General features: G+C 43.7%; 1 protein-coding gene across 3 annotated transcripts in view; it reads right to left on the reverse strand.

The window, feature by feature from the left end:
• Positions 1-22,660, reverse strand: part of LOC118081151 (oocyte zinc finger protein XlCOF6-like) — a 35,207-nt gene that overhangs the window by 5,883 nt on the left and 6,664 nt on the right. The window contains exon 3 of one of the 3 annotated variants that reach the window (XM_060270171.1): positions 17,543-19,770. In XM_060270171.1, the coding sequence (XP_060126154.1) occupies positions 17,543-19,770 (2,228 nt within the window). Of the gene's footprint in view, positions 1-14,221; positions 19,771-22,660 lie in introns of those variants that run through there. The other 2 variants (XM_060270168.1, XM_060270167.1) reach the window with 2 other exon arrangements.

Consider the following 22,660-nt stretch of genomic DNA (forward strand, 5'->3'; position numbering starts at 1 on the left):
AGGGCAAGATTTGATGAACATGCTAGAGGGCCGACCAAAGTTGTTGAGTTGTTGACCTTTTTTTAGGGTTGAAGTTGTTGACCTTTTAAAAAGAATTTTACCCCAAAGTTGTTGAACATTCTTTAGAACCCGGAGAAGGAACTGCCTGTGGGGGCCGGATTAAACTGACCGGCGGGCCAGATTAGACCCCCCAAAACGGACTTGCCTGCTATAGCTAAACAGAGCCTCCATGTCTAGAGGCAATGGATCTGTGACCTCCAGATGCTGGAAACCAATGGGAAAGGAGGGCACTTACCTTTCTCGGAAGCCTCTCGGTGTCTTGGAGCTGCAGCAGGAAGTCCTCAGCGAGGGCCGCCGCCTGGGCGCAGGTCTCTGGCCTGCATCCCTTGACCCAGCTCTGCATTTCCGCAGGCAGGATGATCAGGAACTGCTCCAGGACCAGCAGCTCCACGATCTCTTCCTTGGTGCGCCTCTCTGGCTTCAGCCACTGGGAGCAAAGGTCCTGGAGCCGAAGCCAGACCTCTCGGGGCCCCTCGGCCTCCTGGTAGCAGAACCGCCTGAAGCACTGCCTCTCCATCTCCGACCTCATGGCCTCATCTTCTTCCTCCTCATTCAGGATCTCCTCCTTCACTTTCACAGAGGAAATCAGCTCGCCTCCTTCCTCTCGTGATTCCCCACTCAAGTCTGGCAGGGTCTGGTGTGTCCCCCCTGCTCTCCCGCTGGGCCACCGACTGACACCTGCAGCTCCCCTGAAGGAGGCCGGGAGGACACCATCCCCAGAGAGGGGAGGACTGGGAGCCTGTGGGGTTTCCCACCTTGAAGAAGCGGGGTGCATCGTCATCAGGAAATCCTGCCACTGGGCATCCCAGTGCTGCTGCGGCTGCCCCTCCTCTGGCTCCTGCTTAATTTGATGTAAATCTCCCCGAGGCAGAAGATCCCTGAGAGTCCCAACTTGGCCCACAGGAGATTTTTTCCCTTTGGATTCCAGCCTCGCCCTTTGAATGGGCCTCCTCGGTCCCTGCTCTTCCATTTGTACGCCACCCTGTAGGAAAAGAAATCAACACAAAGTAAAGTAACAGTATAGAATAAAACTCAAGAATAAAAACCAAAGCATATTTTTTAAACCATTACAGTGGTGCCTCGGGTTACTTTGCCTTCGGGCTACATAACCTTCCGCTTAAGACCGCAGCAAACCTGGAAGTGCCGGGTTTTGATGCTCGTGCATTCGCAGAAGCGCTAAACCATGCAGCACGCATGTGGAGTTGCGGCGCCTCGGCTCGCGGAAACTTTGGGTTGCGGACAAGCCTCCGGAACGGATTATGTCCGCAACCCGAGGTTCCACTGTAGTCAGTTTTTGAAATATATTATTACTCCTGCCAACAAAGGAAGAATGGCAAACGAAACTGATGGACTATGACGAGCTGGCGAAATTAACAGGGGAAATTCGGAACCAGCAGGACCAGATTTTCCTGAAGGACTGGAAGAAATTCATGTTGTATTTGAAAGACAATTGTAATTATTTAACATCACTTGTAGGGTTACAGGAAGCTTTGTAGGGAGTATTTTACAAATTATTGTGAATAGGACTAAGAATTGGGGAGGTAAGATTTGAATCATAGCAATAAGCATAGTAACAAAATGCAGAACTAGAAAGGGATTTTAAAAAGCCATTAGAAGGGGCTGAAGGAAGTCTGCTGATTGTGTTTGCAAGACTTCTATGTATGCAATATGGCATGTCGTGTGAGTGTGTGCAGCACATTTGGCATGTGTGCATGTGGCTTTATGGTCTGCATCTTTTTTCTGTGTGTGTGCATGCATGTGCATACATTGGCCACAAAGCACACTGGAATGCGGCCTCCAGAATCAATGCAGCTTTAAGCCCATAAATGTTCCTCTTGCTCTATAGGAAAGAACAATAAAATCTGAGACTATCAGGAAGAGAGAACTCCTGAATCTACAGAGTTAATGTTCTAAACAGCCTACGGACACAAACTGTATTGAGATTTTCCTTTAATTGCTTTGATATATTTTTCTTAAAAATATGAAGCAGTATAGAAATGAAATGAGTAATACTCTGAACATTAATAGCTAATTTCGATTTCGCCTTCCTTAGTCTTTTTACAATACTGTCTTCAATGTTTTTATTATCATTAATTCCTTTCCAAATGCCACACTTCCAAAGAATCCTCCTTTCCTCTGCACTCTCAAAACTGTCACCCACTTCAACTCTCAGTCTTCACCTGAAAACTCAGCTGTATTACTGGGGAAGGTGGAAGATAAAACCTTTAAAGAAACAGGCTTAAGGCTCTCTCACTTATTTATATGCAGACCCAGGAGGTCACTGCCAACCTAGCAATTTGAAAGCACGTCAAAGTGCAAGTAGATAAATAGGTACCACTCTGGCGGGAAAGTAAACGGTGTGTCTGTGCGCTGTTCTGGTTCACCAGAAGGGGTTAGTCATGGTGGTCACATGACCCGGAAGCTGTCTGCGGACAAACACCGGCTCCCTTGGCCTATAGAGCGAGATGAGCGTGCAACCCCGATCAGGGGTCCCTTTACCTTTATGAATTCACTAGCTTTGACAGCTTGGGAAAAGATCAGATGCGTTCTCTGGAGGATAGTTCCATCAATTGTTTTATCAACAGTGACAGATCAACAGAACCTCCATGTGTAGGCACAGTGTACCTTGATTTGGGGCAGGCAAAAGAAGCCATTTCCTTGCTAAATGAATCTGATGGACACCATTGCCACAAGATGCAGTGATGGTAAAGCTTAGAGCACAGCTGTCAAGTTTTCCCTTTTCCCGTGAGGAAGCCTATTAAGCATAAGGGAATTTCCCTTTAAAAAGGTGAGAACTTGACAGCTATGGCTTAGAGAGCTTTAAAAAGCATCTGACAAATTCACGAAGGAGGGTGATAGGTTTATCAATGACACTGGCAGAGGAAAAGGGGCAGGAGCAGTGGCCCGCCACAGATGTCACGGGGGTGCACAGTGAGAGCCCCCACCCCCACCCCGTGCACTGCTCTTCCATTCCCCCCTGCCTCCCCTTCCCTCTCCGCCGAGGGGAGGACCGTGGAAGAGGACGGGGCTCCCTGATGAGGGACAGGCAGAGGGGCGGCAAAAGCCCCAGGTACGCCGCTGATCAGGGGGCGACTACATGCAGCCTCCATCGCGAAGCAGCAGCTGCCTTGGACCCCTCATTGTGCCCCTTGAGCTCAGCATCGTCTATAGGACTGAAGGGAGCAGCTCCCCAAGGATTCAGGCAGGGTCTGTGCCAGCCTGACCCAGAGATGCCAGGGTTTGCCCCTATGCCCTCCTGCGATGCCCTGTCCCTTCCTGCCCGGTTGGGGGGGGGCGCCTTGCAGCCTCTGCCTGGACTCGGGGGCTGATTCTGCCAGGCGAGGCGCACATGCTCCCATCCTCCCCATCTTGTTTCGTCCTCCTGCCCCCCACCCCCAAACGCCTCCTGCACCTCTGACTCCTCGCTCCGTCCCTGCACCGGAATCCGGCTCCTCTCCGAGGAAACTCGCCAGGCCACTGCCCGCTGCTCCTCCGCTCTCCTGGGCGGGGGGGACAGGAAAGTGCAGCCACTCTCGAGTCCCCCTGGCTGGCCCCGTTTCCTGCCTCTCTGAGCATCGGAGCTCGCTGGCTGTGGGTTGGGCCATGGGAGACCAGCCGGGAGGAGATCCGCAGCTGCAAGTCTGGATGCGCCCCCTTGCAAGGCGAATGCATCGTGCAGGCGGCGAGACCGCCCTGCTGCTTCCCCTGCCCTCGTATTTGCTGCCCGCTGCTTCTGATCCTGAAGGTTCTGCTCTTAACTATCAGGGCAAATAGACTACCCTATGAGATATGGACCATTCCTAGCTCTGGAGCAGCAGGGAGCAACCTTTTTTGCACCCTTCTCTAGATCAGTGTCCCCGCACACACAAATCGCTGAGCTGTCCTAACTCAGTCGGTAGAGCGTGAGATGCTTTATCTCAGGGTTGTGAGTTCGAATTCCGTGTGAGAAAAAGTGGAAATAAAGTGTAATGTTACCTTGAAATTGTGTACACAATAGTCCAATATTTTTTTTAGAGAAACACAAAAACTTCCCCTTTCTATACCCTTTCGGTGTCTTCTGTAATAAGTAGGTATTGTTTAGAATGCTGTCTCTCAAAATTTATTCTAACATTGGAATATACCTGGCGTTTTTTTAAACTATTCAGTACAGTATGTTGCACACAAATAAGTCTCCTTGTGATCAGTATGCAGTCACTGGTTTCCAAATCCTCAACAGGAAATATTCCTGAAATACCATTTCATGAAGCAGGCAGAATGCCACCAGCTGCCTGAATGCCTAGCAGCTGGAGGAGGGAGTTCAGTTCCCAGCTCTGCTGGCCGGGAATAGATCATGCGATCACTTAGCTTCAGCAACAGATGCCAGGGTCGGGCTCTGTTATCTTTCCATACCCTCCAACATTTCTCCAATAATAATAGGGTCGTCCCATTCCATAATGATAATTTTACTATTTATACCTCACACATCTTATTAGGTTCCGCCAGCCACTCCAGGCAGCTACCAACATATATAAAAACATAATAAAACATAAAACATTTAAAAAGTTCCCTACACAGGATTGCCTTCAGACAACTTGGGGGGCGGATAACCCCATACCCTCAGCATCAAATCAGAAACTGATGACAGCTTCTATAAATCAGGGACATCCCTGGGTCTGTCTTTCCCTGCTTTTTCCTTCGCTGTCTCTGGTCTCCTGCCTCCATTCAAGAGAGGAGGGAGCCTTCATACTGAGAAATATCGGGGCCAACAGGGCATAGTTGGTTGCCAATGCCTTCAGATGACTGCAGTGAAGGGAGAACCATTTTGAGGAACAGATTTTTGCAATTATTGGAAAGGGATGGAAAAGAGCACGGCTACATCGTTGTTTGGTCCTTCAGGTAAGGTAAAGGTAAAGGGATCCCTGACCATTAGGTCCAGTCGCGGACAACTTTGGGGTTGTGGTGCTCAGCTCGCTTTACTGGCCAAGGGGGCTGGCGTACAGCTTCCGGGTCATGTGGCCAGCATGACTAATCCACTTATGCAGCGCCCCCCAGTGCTCTGATGATTCTTCAGGTACTTGTTAAAGTTGTTCCATGGAATTCCTGGTCTGGACCTTGTGTGGAAATAAGTTTTCTCCATCACAAGAATAATTTTTGAAGCTTTACTGCAGAACAGTCTTTCATAGGCTTACAATAAGATGAACATGATAAAGTAGCAGATTGCAAGCAATGTTCAGTCCTTTATGCAGGGCCGTCTTAAGCATATCTGGCGCCCTGGCGCGATGATCCCTCTGGCGGCACGCCCCCCCGGTTTCTCAACACGGCTGTCTGGTGGGTACAGCGTGGCTGCTGCGGGTGCAGCCGCACGGCGCCCCCCTGGTAACCCGGCGCCCTGGCACCCTGCGCCACCCAGCCTGGCCGTAGGGCCGGCCCTGCCTTTGTGTAATCCAGTGAGCTATCCTCTCTCTGGTCCACAGAGGGAGATCCTAAGCTTCTTCATCATTGCATTACTTATTTTCAACTGCTGCTGCGGCTTCTCCTAGCCATCTTCAGTAAGCATCCACTGGCTTTAGATTTGTATCTGGTAAGTGTTTTAGGAGTTTTTAGCTTTTTTTAGCTGTATATTTTAAAAACAAGGCTCTCATGAGATGTTTCATTCTTTTGTTATTCTGACATTGGATTAATATTGCATTGCACAGGAGCACCTTGGCACAGCTGTTAAAAATAGTGAATTTTTAATATTAAAAAATAAAAATGCATTCTAAATGGTTTCTTTGGAAGCAGAACAAGCATTTTATTTCATTTTTAACAACAGAGCAAACGACACTGAATTCTTAGTGCTCATCCCAGGTTAAAGGCTAGCAGCCACACCCTCACAAAAAGCTATGAAATGATTTTGTTAGCAAGTGTCAAGTTGAATTCCTACCTTGTATTCCTGGGCTCCCTCTTCATTGGGAACCACAGTTCCCACTAATAAGGGAGTTCTGTGCTGCCTATGGACAGCCCTGGTCAGCAATGTGTCTGTAGCTCTTTGAGCCAGTTGAAGCTTCTGAGCCCTTTTCAAAGGCAGCCCCATGTAGAATGTGTTACAGTAAGCCCCACGCAATGTGGCACCAGACTGCTTTTTTGGGGGTGATTATCTGTTTGTTTTAAACAGAATTATGTAGGTAGGTAGGTAGGTAGGTAGGTAGGTATGTAGTTTAAATTCTCTTAATGCTTAATTATTTTTTTTAGAAGGGAATTCTTAGTGTCACAAAGCAATATCTTTAAACACAGCTCCATAAAACTGATTGTGCCCCCAAACTGCCTCTTTTTGTTTGTGGATTTTGATCCAGAAGGGGAAAGGTTAAGCAGAATCCAGCCTCCTCTCTGTGTCGCCCTTAGGTGTGCTCAGCCTTCAGCTGCTTCATGACTCCACCTTGCATGAGAAAGAAGGATGGAGCTCCAGGAAACAGGAAGTGGTCCTTCAGCCAGACAGGACATCTCACCATCACATACAGATCCCGTCTCCTGCTGGGGAGTCAAGACTGGCCCTGGGATGGTCGAGAGAGGAGGGGAAGGGGCCAGGGAAAGAAGGAATGGCAGGGCTCCAGATGCTCCCTTGGACCCCTCCCTTGACACCAAGGGGAACTCCTCTTCTGGGGCTGAAAGCATTGGCGTGAAGGTTTGATTATTGTCAGGAGTGCAAGGAAGGGGAAAAGGAAAGGTATAACACATGCCCCCCTGGACACACTAAGAACTGAATGATAATACCCCTGTCTGAGTGAATAGCTACTGGAGAGCGTAACATGGGGTTTAGCTGTAATGCTCACCTGCCTCCCTGGATGAGTCTCTTCTTGGGGTCAGGGAGCTGGGGTGGTCAATCAACATGAAGTTCCCAGGTTACCTTTCCTTCTAGACAGCTATTCCAGCTCTTGTCTCCTCCCCATTTATTTCTTTATGGAGGGGCAAAGGCTATGCACTTTTAATAGACGCAACTCCATCCAACAACTGGTGTCTTTGGGTGCACTGAGCTCCCTTCCCCCCCCCTCTCCTCCAGATATAATACAGATTCCCTCAGCATCTTGCCCCACCTTCCAGAAGGCAAATATATCTGATTAAGTGTTTTTTTAGGACATCATTATATCGTATGAAATACTGCCTTGTTTCTCTGAAGGGTGGAGTTTTTTTTCATCAGCAGTGATAAATATGACATTAATTGGTTAATGAACAACAGCTTCAATGTTGTCAACATTAACTTTGTCTAAGGTTTCAGACATACCCATTTCATTCCAGAAATATGCAGAAAATACTTGACTTCTCCCATCATGCTCCCATCAAGGTAGACATTTGGGGCAGAGATCCAGGGGCCCCCTCAGCAGCAGCAACAGGTGGATGCCCCACAAACATTTGTCACATTTTGAAGGTTTTTTTAAAAATTAAAAACAAACAAAAGGCTTTTCCTTAGCCCAGGCTTCCCCAAAGGCTTCCCCGGATGCGGCCCGCAAGGCTCTTTTATGCAGCCCCTGGCGACCCCCGCTGCCCCCGCCCGCTCTTACCGGCGTGGCGCGGTGCAGCCTCCCACTTTCAGGTCACCGGGAGCGTCAGAAATAGCTTGTATGCATGCCCAAGCATCATTTCCGGCGCACTTCCGGGCTGGAGGAGGCCCATGCGCATGCGCACAAGATATTTCCAGTGTTCCGGCAACCCGGAAGTGCACTGGAAATCATGTGTGTGCAGGTGTATGGGCGCGCGCTCCGGACCACAGCGCAATTGGCGCTGGTGGCACCGGCCCTCGGCAAGGAAAGTTTGGGGACCCCTGCCTTAGCCTCTCATAGCCCTGAAGTTAGCTCTTGATAAAGAGAGGGTCGCCAAATAACATGGCCCCCAAGAATGAAAACAAACACTTCCAAATTCTTTTTTGCACACCCAGAGACAGGGGCTAGCAACCTTTTAAAGTAGAGGGCCGGATCACTGTCCCTCAAACCTTGCTGCGGGATGGAGGGCGCATGCGCATGCGCACTCTCTCATTATTACAGGATCCAAAGATTCCATCAAAAACAATAATAAAGTTCCGAATATAATAATTTAAATTCATTTTTGTCAGAGGGTCGTCGTGGCTACTCTTTAAAAAATAAAAAAAAGCAATCAAACTGAGCAAAAAAGAAAAAAGATATAAAGAGAAAAGAGAAACAATTACTGTACAGTCAAATAATACGGTATTAGGCAAAACACATAATTCCAATCCACCAAGAAAAAATAAAAAAGAGAAAAGAAAATGAAAAAAGAAAAAGAAAATACAAAATTTGCTTCCTATTTTTTACAACATGCTTCCCTTTGTATATTCACTTTCCTTGCTGTACCTCCCATTTCATTTACTTAATATCCTTCCCACTGTTTAATCATATCATTTCTCCTCTTATGTATTCATTCTAAGCACCCCACTAGATCAGGGGTTCCCAACAAAATTTTATCGAGGACCCCTCATCGGCTCGCTATTGTGACAAGGACCCCCATTAAACCGTAAAACCGATTTCCAAGTAATCAGAGTTATATTTTCTAATTTTTCCAGTAAGCTTAACACTGATCTTGGAAGGGTTAGGTTCAAGGGATGCCGACGATTTAGGTTCAATGGACACTGACAAGATCGGTTCGAGAGTCACTGACTTACTTGCTTGAACATCAAATGCATTATCTTCCTCTTCATCTGTAGGCCTTTGTCGTTTTAACGAACCACTTTTTAACCAACGGTCCATTTTTAACTACGCGAACTGTAGCTTCCGCGAAAAACAACGCTTTGTTTACAAACACTACTGTTTTGCAAAGAGGCAGCGCGCGCCAGGGAGGAGGGAGGGGAATGGAGAAGACAGGGTACCTGCGCAGTAGCGCACAAATGAAGCCGACGCGCGCAAAGCATCTTGGGGAGGTGAGCGTTAGTAGAATGCGCGCGCTGCCTCTTTGCAAAACAGTAGTGTTTGTAAAGCGCCACCTAACGGCATACAGCAGAACTACTGCCTCTATCTAATTCTAGTTTTGCGCTAGACTCTGCTCATGCAGGAAGCGGCCAAAACAAAAAATCTGTTATCAAACGAAATATATTTAATATATTTTTTATTATAATAGCATCTTGCGGACCCCTCTGGCATAGCTCGCGGACCCCTGGGGGTCCCCGGACCACCTGTTGGGAACCACTGCACTAGATTATTCTCTAGATTCTCTTTCTCCAGATAGTCTTGTACATACTTCCTTCTTCCACTATTATTCGCCTAGGTATAAATAAATAATAACGTGGCCTCAGTTGGGCGGCCTGGGATAGTTAGAAGTAGTGGTGTAATTAGATCGAGCCGCAAGTCTTTGTAGAGGGGACATGACAGAAGGGTGTGAGCCACTGTTTCCGTGTTGCCGATTCCACAGCGGCAGAGTCATTTTTCCGCTGGAATCTTTTGAAATCTGCCCTCGAGTACGGTGGAGGGCAACACATCTACTCTGGCTAAAGTAAAAGCACGTCTGAATTTTGAGGTGGTTCATTTATACAGATAGCGTGACAGGGGTTCCAGCTGGGAGGGGGGAAAGAAGGCAAACCATTGGTATGGCCCATCATAAGGAGAGCTGATGTGGATGGAGTCCGCAGGAAAGGAGTTTTTGGTGCACTAGTTTGGACCACGCACTTTTATGCGAGTCCTGTAGCACTAGAGGCAGTAGGCCGGACGGATTTAAATTTATGCGGAGCCAATAATTCAGTGTTCTTTGCCAGGATCGGGTTTCTACAGAGGGCAGACTTGCTTCCAGACGTAATGCAGCATTTGGAACACACGGTGGAACTGCAAAAATCTGTCTTAGGGATTTAGATTGAACAGTTTCAAGATTTCTGCAGTGATTGCCCCTCCAGATTTGGGCACCGTATAGTATCTGGGCCAGCAGTTTGGCTTGGAAGACTTCGAGGGCTGCTGGAATGTATTTGCAGCCCTTCGTGTGAAAAAAGCGGGATAACATCTTTACGCTTTGGGCTGCTTTTTCTTTGACCCATTTTTGGTGTATGTCCCAAAGCCCGGATGCCTGAAAGACTATGCCCAGATATTTAAAGGCTTTAAGGCTTTAACTTGCTCAATTAGGTGATTGTCCATGCTCCATCTATGTAATTTATGTTTCCTTGTGAAGACCAAAACTTTGGTTTTCTGATGGTTTACCACCAACTGCTCTAAATGGGGCAATGTTGTTGTTTAGTCGTTTAGTCGTGTCCGACTCTTCGTGACCCCATGGACCGTAGCACGCCAAGCACTCCTGTCTTCCACTGCCTCCCGCAGTTTGGTCAAACTCATGTTCGTAGCTTCAAGAACACTGTCCAACCATCTCGTCCTCTGTCGTCCCCTTCTCCTACTGCCCTCAATCTTTCCCAACATCAGGGTCTTTTCCAGGGAGTCTTCTCTTCTCATGAGGTGGCCAAAGTATTGGAGCCTCAGCTTCACGATCTGTCCTTCCAGTGAGCAAATGGGGCAATAGAGGATCCTCTTTAATTTTCATAAAGCAAGGGCATAAACGGTGTTCTGCTGGGATTTTTGTAAATCTACTGGTCAGGTATGCAGTTGGCAATGTTTGAAACCGGGCCATAGTGAAAGCTCTCCGAAGGGTGGGATCAGTGATATCCACCAGGTAGTTGGCACAGATTTTGACTGCTTTTACTCGGGGAAACCAGTAGGAAAACCCAGATTTTTTATCTTCGTGGTGTCTAAAAAGGCAATTTTTTCAAAGATCCATTCCCGAACTTTATCAGGGCTCCACAGTTTGAGAGTATTAAACTCGGGTAGATTGTATCTGGATAGAATGTCTAATAGGTTTTGCGCCAAGTAGTATTATGTTGTAAAGATACAAAAGCTTGTTTAGCCAATAAGGTGTTTGAGGCATTTGCGAGGTTGATGAAAAAACGCAGAAATCTTAAGTGGGCCTGGCAGACACAGAAGGTAATCCTACTTCCACTCTTAAGAAGGCTACCGGAGTACCCTGAGGGAGGCCTAGAATTCTTCTGAGATAAAAATTCTGGAAGATTTCAAGCCGTTCTAGCAGCTTCTGATTCCATCCCCAGAGTTCTACCCCATATAGCATCTGGGGAATCACTTTTCCAACAAAAGCTTTTAGTGCCGGGGATTGCTTCTCAATTTTTTTCTCTTTATCCTTCAGTTGAGACAGAATATTCTCCTTTTTCTTGTTGCCTTATTGGCTTCAGCTGGGTTCCTTGCGTTGCGCCCGGCAGGGAGAAAGACAGTCAATAACGACACCGAGGGTTGAATTCAGAGAAAGAGTTTATTTCTCTATAGAGAAGGCACTTGGTGATGCTTCACGACAAGAGCAAAGAAAGACAGTTTGCATGAGGCTTTTATCCACTTTTGGGCTCCTCTACCCCCTCCCCATGAATCCACTCTGTAAGTGTGCAGATGTAAAGAAGGTCATAGGTTACAAATACACATACAGGAAGATCCGAGTCCTGTCCTTATCATACACACATGCTGACAATGTAAAACTCATCAAAATGACCCTGTACCATCAGCCTTCAGCAAGGCTGGTTTGTGCGTCACACTGGTAGCATCAGACAAGGCCAGCCATTCGGCCTTGATAGCTAGCAGGGCATCCTGTCTCGCTGTTCCTTATGCTTACATTACACTTTGGCACAGAGAGAGGCAAAGAGAAAAGCAAGCATCTAAGGAATATGGGGCTGAGCCACACAAGCAGAATTAGACAATGCAGACAATGCAAACTATATGATCAGATTTAGCTCAATAATACAATTAGCAAATCTCTTCCTATATCTCATATTGGGTTTTCTTCCTTATTGCATGCTGCTGAATCAAAAATCCTCTCATTATTGCTTTGCTTGCGTCCCAAATGACCCTTGTTTCTGTATCTGTATTCAAATTAATCTCAAAATAGTCCTTTAGGGTCTTTTGGACCTTCTTCACAATCTGCTCATTTCTCAGTAATGCATCATTCCTCCTCCATCTGAAGGAACCCTGAATATTTACTCTAGTTGTACATACACAGTCCAAACAGCTACACGATTTGCATCTGAATAGAACGTAAAATCATTTTCCACTGGATTCTTCAATCTCCACGTATCAATCATATCAAAGTTGTCTACCATTTCAAAGAAAGTCTTTGGTAATCTCCCATCATTTGAATACTTTTGTCTTTGCATTCTATCCATCAAAGTGGAGACAACCCCATTAAAATCTCCCATCAACACTATTTTGTAATCCAAATAGTCCATAATCATATAGCTTCTCGAAGAATTCAGCCTTGCCATCATTTGGTGCATAAATTCCAACCATTAAAACTTTTTTCACCTTGCGCTATTACTTCAACTGCAACATATCTCCCTCATCCTTAAACATCCTTGCGTTAAATTTTTCTTTTACATAAATTATCACTCCTCTTTCTTTCACCTTAAATACCGAAATAAAATCTTGTCCCGGCCTTTTATTTATGAGTTTCTTGTAAACATATCACACCCACATTTTGTTTTAACAACGTGTGATGAATTTGATTTCTTTTGGCTCGTAGGTTCAAACCAATCACATTCCATGATAATATTCTCAAGGCCATGCTGATCTACTGTGCTGCTCCAGCTCTGGCCCCTGCTCCTATGTCCAATCCAAATAACTGCGCTGCTCCCATTGCCAATCCTGGTCCTGGTCCTCCTTCTGACTCAAAATCTTTAGTGTTCTTCTCCAAGAATCTCCTCTTCTCCTCTACTGTTCTAATTCGTACTCCCCCCCCCAAATAATTTTTATTCGTTTTCCAATATTCCAAAATACAAAAACAACATTCCAAAAGCGAAAACACACACACACACAAAAAAGAAAACATAAAAAAGAAAAACATCATTTGTTACATTTATACTTAACATTGTTGACTTTCTCAATTCCCCTCTCACTGGGTCCATTTTAGAATTCCATGTAAGCAATTTCCATTTTTGTTTGTTATAATAATTCTTTCTTATAAGTCTATATATAATTTTCTATATATCTCCTATGTAAAGATGACAAAAGGTGTGCTGTCTCTGTCTGTTGGAATTTTCTGTATATAATTGTATATATAAAGAAGACAGAATGTAATATAATATTCTAAGACACATTTTTAATGCAAGACTTTTTGTCATTCCAGCTGATGAATAATAAACCGAAACAGGGCCTTGTCCTGGATTTTTAAAAACTGGATTGCTACTGGAATTTGTCTTATTATTATCAACTTAAAACTTTCTAAAAATTATTCTTTACCTGGCCAGAGCTCTTGGAATCTTTTCATTTGATTTTCTCAACTCTCCAAGGACTCCAAATTATTTGTATTGGCCTTTACGTCTTTGCTAAGATGTTGCAATCCTTCTGTATTTGCTTGCAAACCTTCTGTATTTGATCTTACTTCTTTTCTTTGTTGTTGTTGTTTAGTCGTTTAGTCGTGTCCGACTCTTCATGACCCCATGGACCATAGCACGCCAGGCACTCCTGTCTTGCACTGCCTCCCGCAGTTTGGTCAAACTCATGTTCGTAGCTTCGAGAACACTGTCCAACCATCTCATCCTCTGTCGTCCCCTTCTCCTAGTGCCCTCAATCTTTCCCAACATCAGGGTCTTTTCCAAGGATTCTTCTCTTCTCATGAGGTGGCCAAAGTATTGGAGCCTCAGCTTCACGATCTGTCCTTCCAGGGAGCACTCAGGGCTGATTTCCTGAAGAATGGATAGGTTTGATCTTCTTGCAGTCCACGGGACTCTCAAGAGTCTCCTCCAGCACCATAATTCAAAAGCATCAATTCTTCGGCGATCAGCCTTCTTTATGGTCCAGCTCTCACTTCCATACATCACTACTGGGAAAACCATAGCTTTAACTATACGGACCTTTGTCGGCAAGGTGATGTCTCTGCTTTTTAAGATGCTGTCTAGGTTTGTCATTGCTTTTCTCCCAAGAAGCAGGCGTCTTTTAATTTCGTGACTGCTGTCACCATCTGCAGTGATCAAGGAGCCCAAGAAGGTGAAATCTCTCACTGCCTCCATTTCTTCCCCTTCTATTTGCCAGGAGGTGATGGGACCAGTGGCCATGATCTTGGTTTTTTTGATGTTGAGCTTCAGACCATATTTTGCGCTCTCCTCTTTCACCCTCATTAAAAGGTTCTTTAATTCCTCCTCGCTTTCTGCCATCAAGGTTGTGTCATCTGCATATCTGAGGTTGTTGATATTTCTTCCAGCAATCTTAATTCCGGCTTGGGATTCATCTAGTCCAGCCTTTCGCATGATGAATTCTGCATATAAGTTAAATAAGCAGGGAGACAATATACAACCTTGTCGTACTCCTTTCCCAATTTTGAACCACTCAGTTGTTCCATATCCAGTTCTGACTGTAGCTTCTTGTCCCACATAGAGATTTCTCAGGAGACAGATGAGGTGATCAGGCACTCCCATTTCTTTAAGAACTTGCCGTAGTTTGCTGTGGTCGACACAGTCAAAGGCTTTTGCATAGTCAATGAAGCAGAAGTAGACGTTTTTCTGGAACTCTCTAGCTTTCTCCATAATCCAGCGCATGTTTGCTATTTGGTCTCTGGTTCCTCTGCCTTTTCGAAATCCAGCTTGCACTTCTGGGAGTTCTCGGTCCACATACTGCTTAAGCCTGCCTTGTATAATTTTAAGCATAACCTTGCTAGCGTGTGAAATGAACGCAATTGTGCGGTAGTTGGAGCATTCTTTGGCACTGCCCTTCTTTGGAATTGGGATGTAGACTGATCTTCTCCAATCCTCTGGCCATTGCTGAGTTTTCCAAACTTGCTGGCATATTGGGTGTAGCACCTTAACAGCATCATCTTTTAAAATTTTAAATAGTTCAGCTGGAATATCATCACTTCCACTGGCCTTGTTATTAGCAGTGCTTTCTAAGGCCCAGTGCTTTCTAAGGACTTCTTTTCTAATTTCTCCCAAAATTCATAAAACTTGTTCTTCAAATGACTGATCTCTGGAGGCCCTCCTTGTTGCTATTTTTTGTTTTACACTTGGAGTTGGTTCTGCAGCCATAACAAAAACAGCAGCTGGCAGCTGAGAGTTTCAAGGTCAAGCCATTATATAGCAAACAGCCAGCAACAGATAGCTGGAAGTAATACAACAGCATCAGTCTAAGCAGACAGTTTAAATGTATTTTCTGTGCCTGAGAAGGCAATTTATGTTTCCAAACAGAAGAACAGGTTTATATGTTGCAATATAGTAAAATTGTAATCCAATTATAGCAGTTCAGACGCTACAGTAACTTCTAAAGCTCCAAATAGGAAAACAAAAGTTAAAAGTATCCTCTCTATTATGAGGTCACAATGGAGTCTAGCTGCTCTGACCTGGTCTCCACTTCCAGAGAGAGAAAAAATTGTAAAAAAAAATTCCTGTTATCGCAGGTTCTACATCAATTTTATCTCTTGCCCCCTAACCCTGCCTCAGGGGGGATTTTTAAAGTTCAGAATTTTGAAGTTTAGCAGTAAAATATTTCTCTCCCGGCTGCAGTAAACGTTCAATTGCTTTCACTTTGCCACAGCGGAAAAGGACTGATCTCCTTTTTAGAATCTCTTCCTTGACCGAATTAAAGTCCTGATCAACTTTAAAATTTATCCTTTTTACTCACGGTATCCAAATTGTCCAAATTTCTTCTTTTTTAAGGAGAAATTGATCGCTCAGAGTCCGCCGGATCTAGAAGCTTTGTGCAATGGAGGAAGTGAACACACCAATAGTACCCACGTCTGCCACCCTGCTCACTCTTGGGGCTCTCGGGCCCCGCTTTGGTGGTGGTGGCAAAAGGAGCAGTGAGCAGGGGAGGGACGAGCAGCTTTAAATGGCCGCTATTAAGCAATCACGCTGGCACAAACAAAGCCCAGGCCCCTTCCTCTTGGCTCTAGGAGAAGGGGGGAGGGAGGAGGAAAGAAAGCTGCAACCAATCAGAGGGAAACAATGCAGCTGGCACCAATCAATGACTAGCCCCCTTCCTCTGCAGGGCGGGGAGAAGCCAGAAGCCAGGAGGAGGGAGGGAGGAGGCGTCACTGTCAGGTAGAGAGAGGGAAAAAATGGTGCAGCCCAAATGATATGAATCAGAACCATGTGGCGATTTCTGGACTGTCCGTGGGCCGGATACAAAACCCATTCTGGCCGGAACTGGCCCACTGACCTTAGGTTGCCAACCTCTGTCCAGAGACTTGGCAGTCATCTTCATTTCCCACAAACTCTGGGAACTGTGGTTCTGGGAGGACCCTCTCATACGTTTCTGAGCCTCCTCAGCCACATACAATTGGAAACCCTGAGACTACAATTCCCAGAAAAGCTGGACCAAGGCCTTTAGCCACAGCCCTGACTGAAGTTCTCTTCTCTCCCTCTCCAACTCCTGCATTCACAACTATTATGCCCCCCACTCCTCAGTCCCTAGCCCTAATTCTTTCACACATTCCTTTAAAATATTTATGTGAACTAAGAAGCACAAAAAACACCCTCACAGGTCACCTTCCACAGGTCAAAAGCCAATGCAGAAAATATTTAATATAAAAAGCTCAAAACAAGCACAGAAAATAGGAGATGAGTTTTAAAAGGAACCCAAATTAACATTTAACACAGAGACCTTTACATTCAGCTGGAAAATGCTATCAGTAAAAAGGTCTTCAATGGATTATGCAAAGTTCAAGTAATGAGCATCTGGAATGCTGATTCACAAGACAAGGGCAGCCCATCATTTTTTATATTTTTAAAATAAATTCTTTATTGTTTTAATAGTTTAAAATACGGCATATATACTTTGCACCTTACTTACACCTTTCACAACATATATTTATACAAAAAAATACAATCAAAAGGAAAAAAGAGAAGGATTAAAAAAAGAAAAATACATCAACAACAAAAAAACCATTTTCAATTACTCTCTCTGTAGTTTATATGATTTCATTATTTTATCGCACAGTTGTAACTATCTACTTGCTATTTCATTTCTTTCTTTCTTTCTCCCCCCCCCTCTTTCTTTGTTATTGTTTATACCAGGTTCAGCTTAGATCTGCTATTAGGATTTGAGATAAATATTCTTTAAACATCCTCCATTCCTTCTGCGTTATTTGTTTCGTTTGTCCTCTTATTCTTCCCATTGATTTTACCAACTGTAGGTACTCTAACATTAAGGTTTGCCAATCCGTTATGCTGGGTATATTTTTACTTTTCCAATTTCTAGCCACAAAAATTCTTGCTCAACCAAGCTATACATTAACAAATCCACCCCACACAGTCTTTCCTATTGCTCCATTACGACATTATACCCAAAATCCTGGGCAGCCTATCATTTTGACAGTGAAGGGCGGAACTTAAAACTCAACAGATTCCTCATTCCATGCATTTACAACTGATTTCCCCCTTTATGAGTTTATTGATGTAAGTGAACCCTGAGTTAAACACTCCATATATTTATATGGGTTCCCCCTGTGTGAATTTGCTAACGAATATTAAGGTCTCCACTCCCTCTGAAGCCCTTTCCACATTCAATACATCTGTAGGTTTCATACTGTGTGTTTGCTGATGTTTTCTAAGGTGTCCATTTTGACTGAAGCTCTTTCCACATTCAATACATTCAAATGGTTTCTCCCCTGTGTGAGTTTGCTGATGTTTTCTAAGTGCTCCATTGTTACTGAAGCTCTTTCCACATTCAATACATTTAAATGGTTTCTCCCCTGTGTGAGTTTGCTGATGTTTTCTAAGTGCTCCATTGTTACTGAAGCTCTTTCCACATTCAATACATTCAAATGGTTTCTCCCCTGTGTGAGTTTGATGTTTTCTAAGTGCTCCACTTTGACTGAAGCTCTTTCCACATTCAATACATTTAAATGGTTTCTCCCCTGTGTGATTTCGCTGGTGTATTCTAAGTGATCCAGTTCTACTGAAGCTCTTTCCACATTCAATACATTCAAATGGTTTCTCCCCTGTGTGAGTTCGTTGATGTATTCTAAGGTCTCTATTTATACTGAAGCTCTTTCCACATTCAATACATTTAAATGGTTTCTCCCCTGTGTGAGTTCGCTGATGTCTTCTAAGTGATCCAGTTCTACTGAAGCTTTTTCCACATTCAATACATTTAAATGGTTTCTCCCCTGTGTGAGTTCGCTGATGCATTCTAAGTGATCCAGTTCTACTGAAGCTCTTTCCACATTCAATACATTCAAATGGTTTCTCCCCTGTGTGAGTTCGTTGATGTATTCTAAGGTCTCTATTTATACTGAAGCTCTTTCCACATTCAATACATTCAAATGGTTTCTCTCCTGTATGAGTTCGTTGATGTATTCTAAGGTCTCCATTTTCACTGAAGCTCTTTCCACATTCCATACATTCAAATGGTTTCTCCCCTGTGTGAGTTCGTTGATGTCTTCTAAGGTGTCCACTTTGACTGAAGCTCTTTCCACATTCAATACATTTAAATGATTTCTCACCTGTGTGAGTTTCTTTATGTTTTCTAAGTGTTTCACTTTCACTGAAGCTCTTTCCACATTCCATACATTCAAATGGTTTCTCCCCCATGTGAGTTCGTTGATGTATTTTAAGTGATCCACTTACACTGAAGCTCTTTCCACATTCAATACATTCAAATGGTTTCTCCCCTGTGTGAGTTCGCTGGTGTATTTTAAGTGATCCACTTGTACTGAAGCTCTTTCCACATTCAATACATTCAAATGGTTTCTCTCCTGTGTGAGTTCGTTGATGTATTCTAAGTGTCCAACTATCCCTTGAGCTCTTTCCACATTCAATACATTTAAATGGTTCATCCCCTGTGTGACTTCGTTGATGTATTCTAAGTGCTCCACTTTGACTGAAGCTCTTTCCACATTCAATACATTTAAATGGTTTCTCCCCTGTGTGAGTTTGTTGATGTATTCTAAGTGCTCCATTTTGATTGAAGCTCTTTCCACATTCTATACATTTAAATGGTTTCTCCCCTGTGTGAGTTCGTTGATGTACTCTAAGTGCTTCATTTTTACTGAAGCTATTCCCACATTCAATACATTTAAATGGTTTCTCCCCTGTGTGAGTTCGTTGATGTACTCTAAGTGCTTCATTTTTACTGAAGCTCTTTCCACATTCAATACATTTAAATGGTTTCTCCCCTGTGTGAGTTTGTTGATGTATTCTAAGTGCTCCACTTTGATTGAAGCTCTTTCCACATTCAATACATTTAAATGGTTTCTCCCCTGTGTGAGTTTGTTGATGCATTCTAAGTGCTCCACTTTGACTGAAGCTCTTTCCACATTCAATACATTTAAATGGTTTCTCTCCTGTGTGAGTTCGTTCATGTATTCTAAGATTTCCACTTTGACTGAAACTCTTTCCACACTCCATACAATTAAATGGTTTCTCCCCTGTGTGAGTTTGTTGATGACTTTTAAAGTTTCCATATAGACTAAAGCTTTTTCCACATTCAAATGGTTTCTCACCTGTGTGAGTTTGTTGATGTCTTCTAAGTGTTCCACTATCACTGAAGCTTTTTCCACATTCAATACATTTAAATGGTTTCTCCCCTGTGTGAGTTCGCTGATGTATTTTAAGTGATCCACTTGTACTGAAGCTCTTTCCACAATCAATACATTCAAATGGTTTCTCCCCCATGTGAGTTCGTTGATGTATCTTCAGACTTCCACTGTGGCTAAAGCACATGTCACTTTCCATGCATTTAAACTGTTTCTTTGTTCTTTCCAATGAATTCACAGATGGCTCCATAAAATTCTGATCTGTTTGGGAGTTTGGGGGGAAATAGAATCCTGTTAGATTTTTAAGAAAGACAAAAAAGTAACTGAACACAAGTCAATCCCAATCTGCACCTTCTCTTATTTTAACACTGTCTCCTTCTCCACTGTCCTCTCTATGTTCCAAATTTTTAGGAAAGGAGATGAGATAATGGCAAGAGCAAGACAAGATCACTGCATTCACACAACAAAGCAGCACCATTTTATAATACAGATCTATGGTGGAATTGGCTTTTAGACACATCTCTGTATTTTTCTTTTTCCATTTATCTTTATTGTTTAAATTTAAGACATTTATAATACAGACAAAACAACATACAATAACACAAAATAAAAATAAACAACTACCTATTACATATTCTGATTTTCTGAAACTTATTAAACAAAAATGGTTAAAAATGACTTCCAATTATTCTCACTGTATTTTATATTTTACATATATTGTTTCGCACAGTTTTATATATCTTACCTATTTTTCTTTTAGTTCTTTCCACTCTTATATTTACTTACTTCCAGGTTCAGTCTAGTTCTGCCATTAGAATTCCCTTCATACCATTATTATTTAAGGACTCTTTAAAACTTCTCCATTCTTTATGGACTGATTGTTTTGTTTGTCCCCTTATCCTTCCTGTTGTTTTTGCTAGCTTGCAAGTACTCCGTTATTAAAATTTGCCACTCTGATGTACCAGGCATTGTTTTATTTTTCCAATTACTTGCTATCAATACTCTGGCTGCTGTTAACGCATACATCAACAATATTCTGTTGGTTTTTCTTATCTCTTATCTCGCCTTTGGAAGTAATATCAGTTTAAAAAAGAAATATGGAAGGGGAATGGGCCACATACCAAATGCTATTAGAAAAGAAAGAAAATGAGTTACAGTTCAAGAAATACGAATAAAATAAAGAACATTTATTGGATTGGCTACAATACTTTCTTTTTTAAAAAATAATTTTTATTAAATTTTCCAAATAAACAACAGTAAAAAATAATTTCTTTTACATTCCATCTTATATTCCCCTCTCATTTCCATTTCGCTCTGCCGAGCTGTGACTTCCTTCCCTCCCTTCATTCGGCTTTCTTGTTCCCTCTTATCTCGCAGTTATTTTATACTAACATAAATAAATTAAATTCGTAGGATTTATTTCAGTCCTGCAAGTGTCTTTAAACTTCCAGAGTTCTTCTCTATGTAATCAATAAATTTACTCCAGTCCCCCTGGAACTTTGCATCTCCTTGGTTTCGGATCCCACAAGTCAACTTTGCTAGTTCTGCATAGTCAAACATTTTCGTCCGCCATTCCTCAATTGTTGGAAACTCATGTAATTTCCATTTTGGGGCTAGTAATGTCCTCGCCACGGTTGTGGCATACATAAATAATCTCTTATCACCCTTTGCTATCTCCTTTCCCATTAGTCACAATAAAAAAGCTTATGTTTTTTGGGGGGGAAAGTGTACTTAAACATCTCTTTCAACCATTGGTATATCATTTCCCAAAATCCTTTTACTTTCTCGCATGTCCACCACATATGATAAAAATCACCATCTTCCTCCTTACATTTCCAGCATGCTTTGCTACGCATTCTATACATTTTTGCTAACTTTACCGGCGTTAGGTACCATCTATACATCATTTTCATAACTTTTTTTTCCAAGGCGGTACATGCAGTAAATTTCAATGTTTCATTCCAAAGTTTCAGCCACGCATCATACTCAATATTAGACCCAAAATCTCTTGCCCATCTTATCATCACATGTTTTGTCATTTCGTCTTTTGTAAAGCACTCTAACAATAAATTATACATACTCAATAGCAATTTCACTCTGCCTTTAAACAGTTCTATTTGAAATTTAGACCTTTTATCTTAAAATCCTACTTCCTTATCTTTTGACAACACATCATTTACTTGGTGGTAGGCTACAATACTTTCAAATTAATCAAAGATTGATGGTGGATTTAAAAAACAGGTCTTGCGAAGGAAAGCTCAAAATTTGAAAAAGAACTACCCTGTTTTCCCCAAAATAAGACACTGTCTTATATTTATTTTTCCTCAAAAAGACACACTATGGCTTATTTTCAGGGGATGTCTTATTTTTTTTTATTACGTAAGCACTCACAGAACGACACTGCTGGAAACTTACCAAGCGACGGCCCTGCTGCAAGGCTCCTGGGGAGCCGGTTAGTCCGCCTTGTCCCTGAAGGCTGGAGGTATTTTATTAACCCCCCCTTGTGGGGAGCAACAGTCAACAGAAAGTTGTGGCTTTTCCTCCTCCAGCTCAGCTCAGCCACAGGTGGCTCATCTCCGCCGCGTTGTGCATTCCAGCTGCGTGGTGCGTGCCTGCCTTGCCAGCTGGCTTGAACAAGCGGGAGCCAGAGTGGGTGGCTGGAGAGAGCGAGGCGGGCACTGGAGTGCCCGGCAAGTGCTCAGCCCCCAGCATTTAAAGACACGGCTCTCCCGGAAGGGAGGCGGGTATGTGCTTTCTTGGGTGGCCAGCCACTCACCCACTCGCTTTTTGTTCCCCAAACGTACCAAAGTCGTGCGTCTTTGGTGGCGCTTCCTCCTCCGTGTGCCCTGCTCACACAGCGCCAATCGCAGCCAGTAGAGGGAGCTTTGGTTTGGGGGCAGGCAAAGATCGGGGGGAGAGGAGGAAGAGTAAAAGCAGGCGTTGGTGTGCGTATTTTTTCATCGGGAGGTGCTGCTCAAAGACACACACACCCCCGAGCTGTATGCAGTCAGAATTGGAAAGTACCGAGTTGGTGCAAAGGTTGCCAACTTTGACAAACAAACGCCCAGCCGCGCCGCCTCTGCCTTTAAAGGGAAATTGAGCGGAGGGTGGAGGCAGACTGCTTCGTAAGCACATGAGAAGCTGGATCAGG

The sequence above is a fragment of the Zootoca vivipara genome, chromosome 2, assembly GCF_963506605.1.
Source record: "Zootoca vivipara chromosome 2, rZooViv1.1, whole genome shotgun sequence".
In the NCBI taxonomy this organism is placed as follows: Eukaryota; Metazoa; Chordata; class Lepidosauria; order Squamata; family Lacertidae; genus Zootoca; species Zootoca vivipara.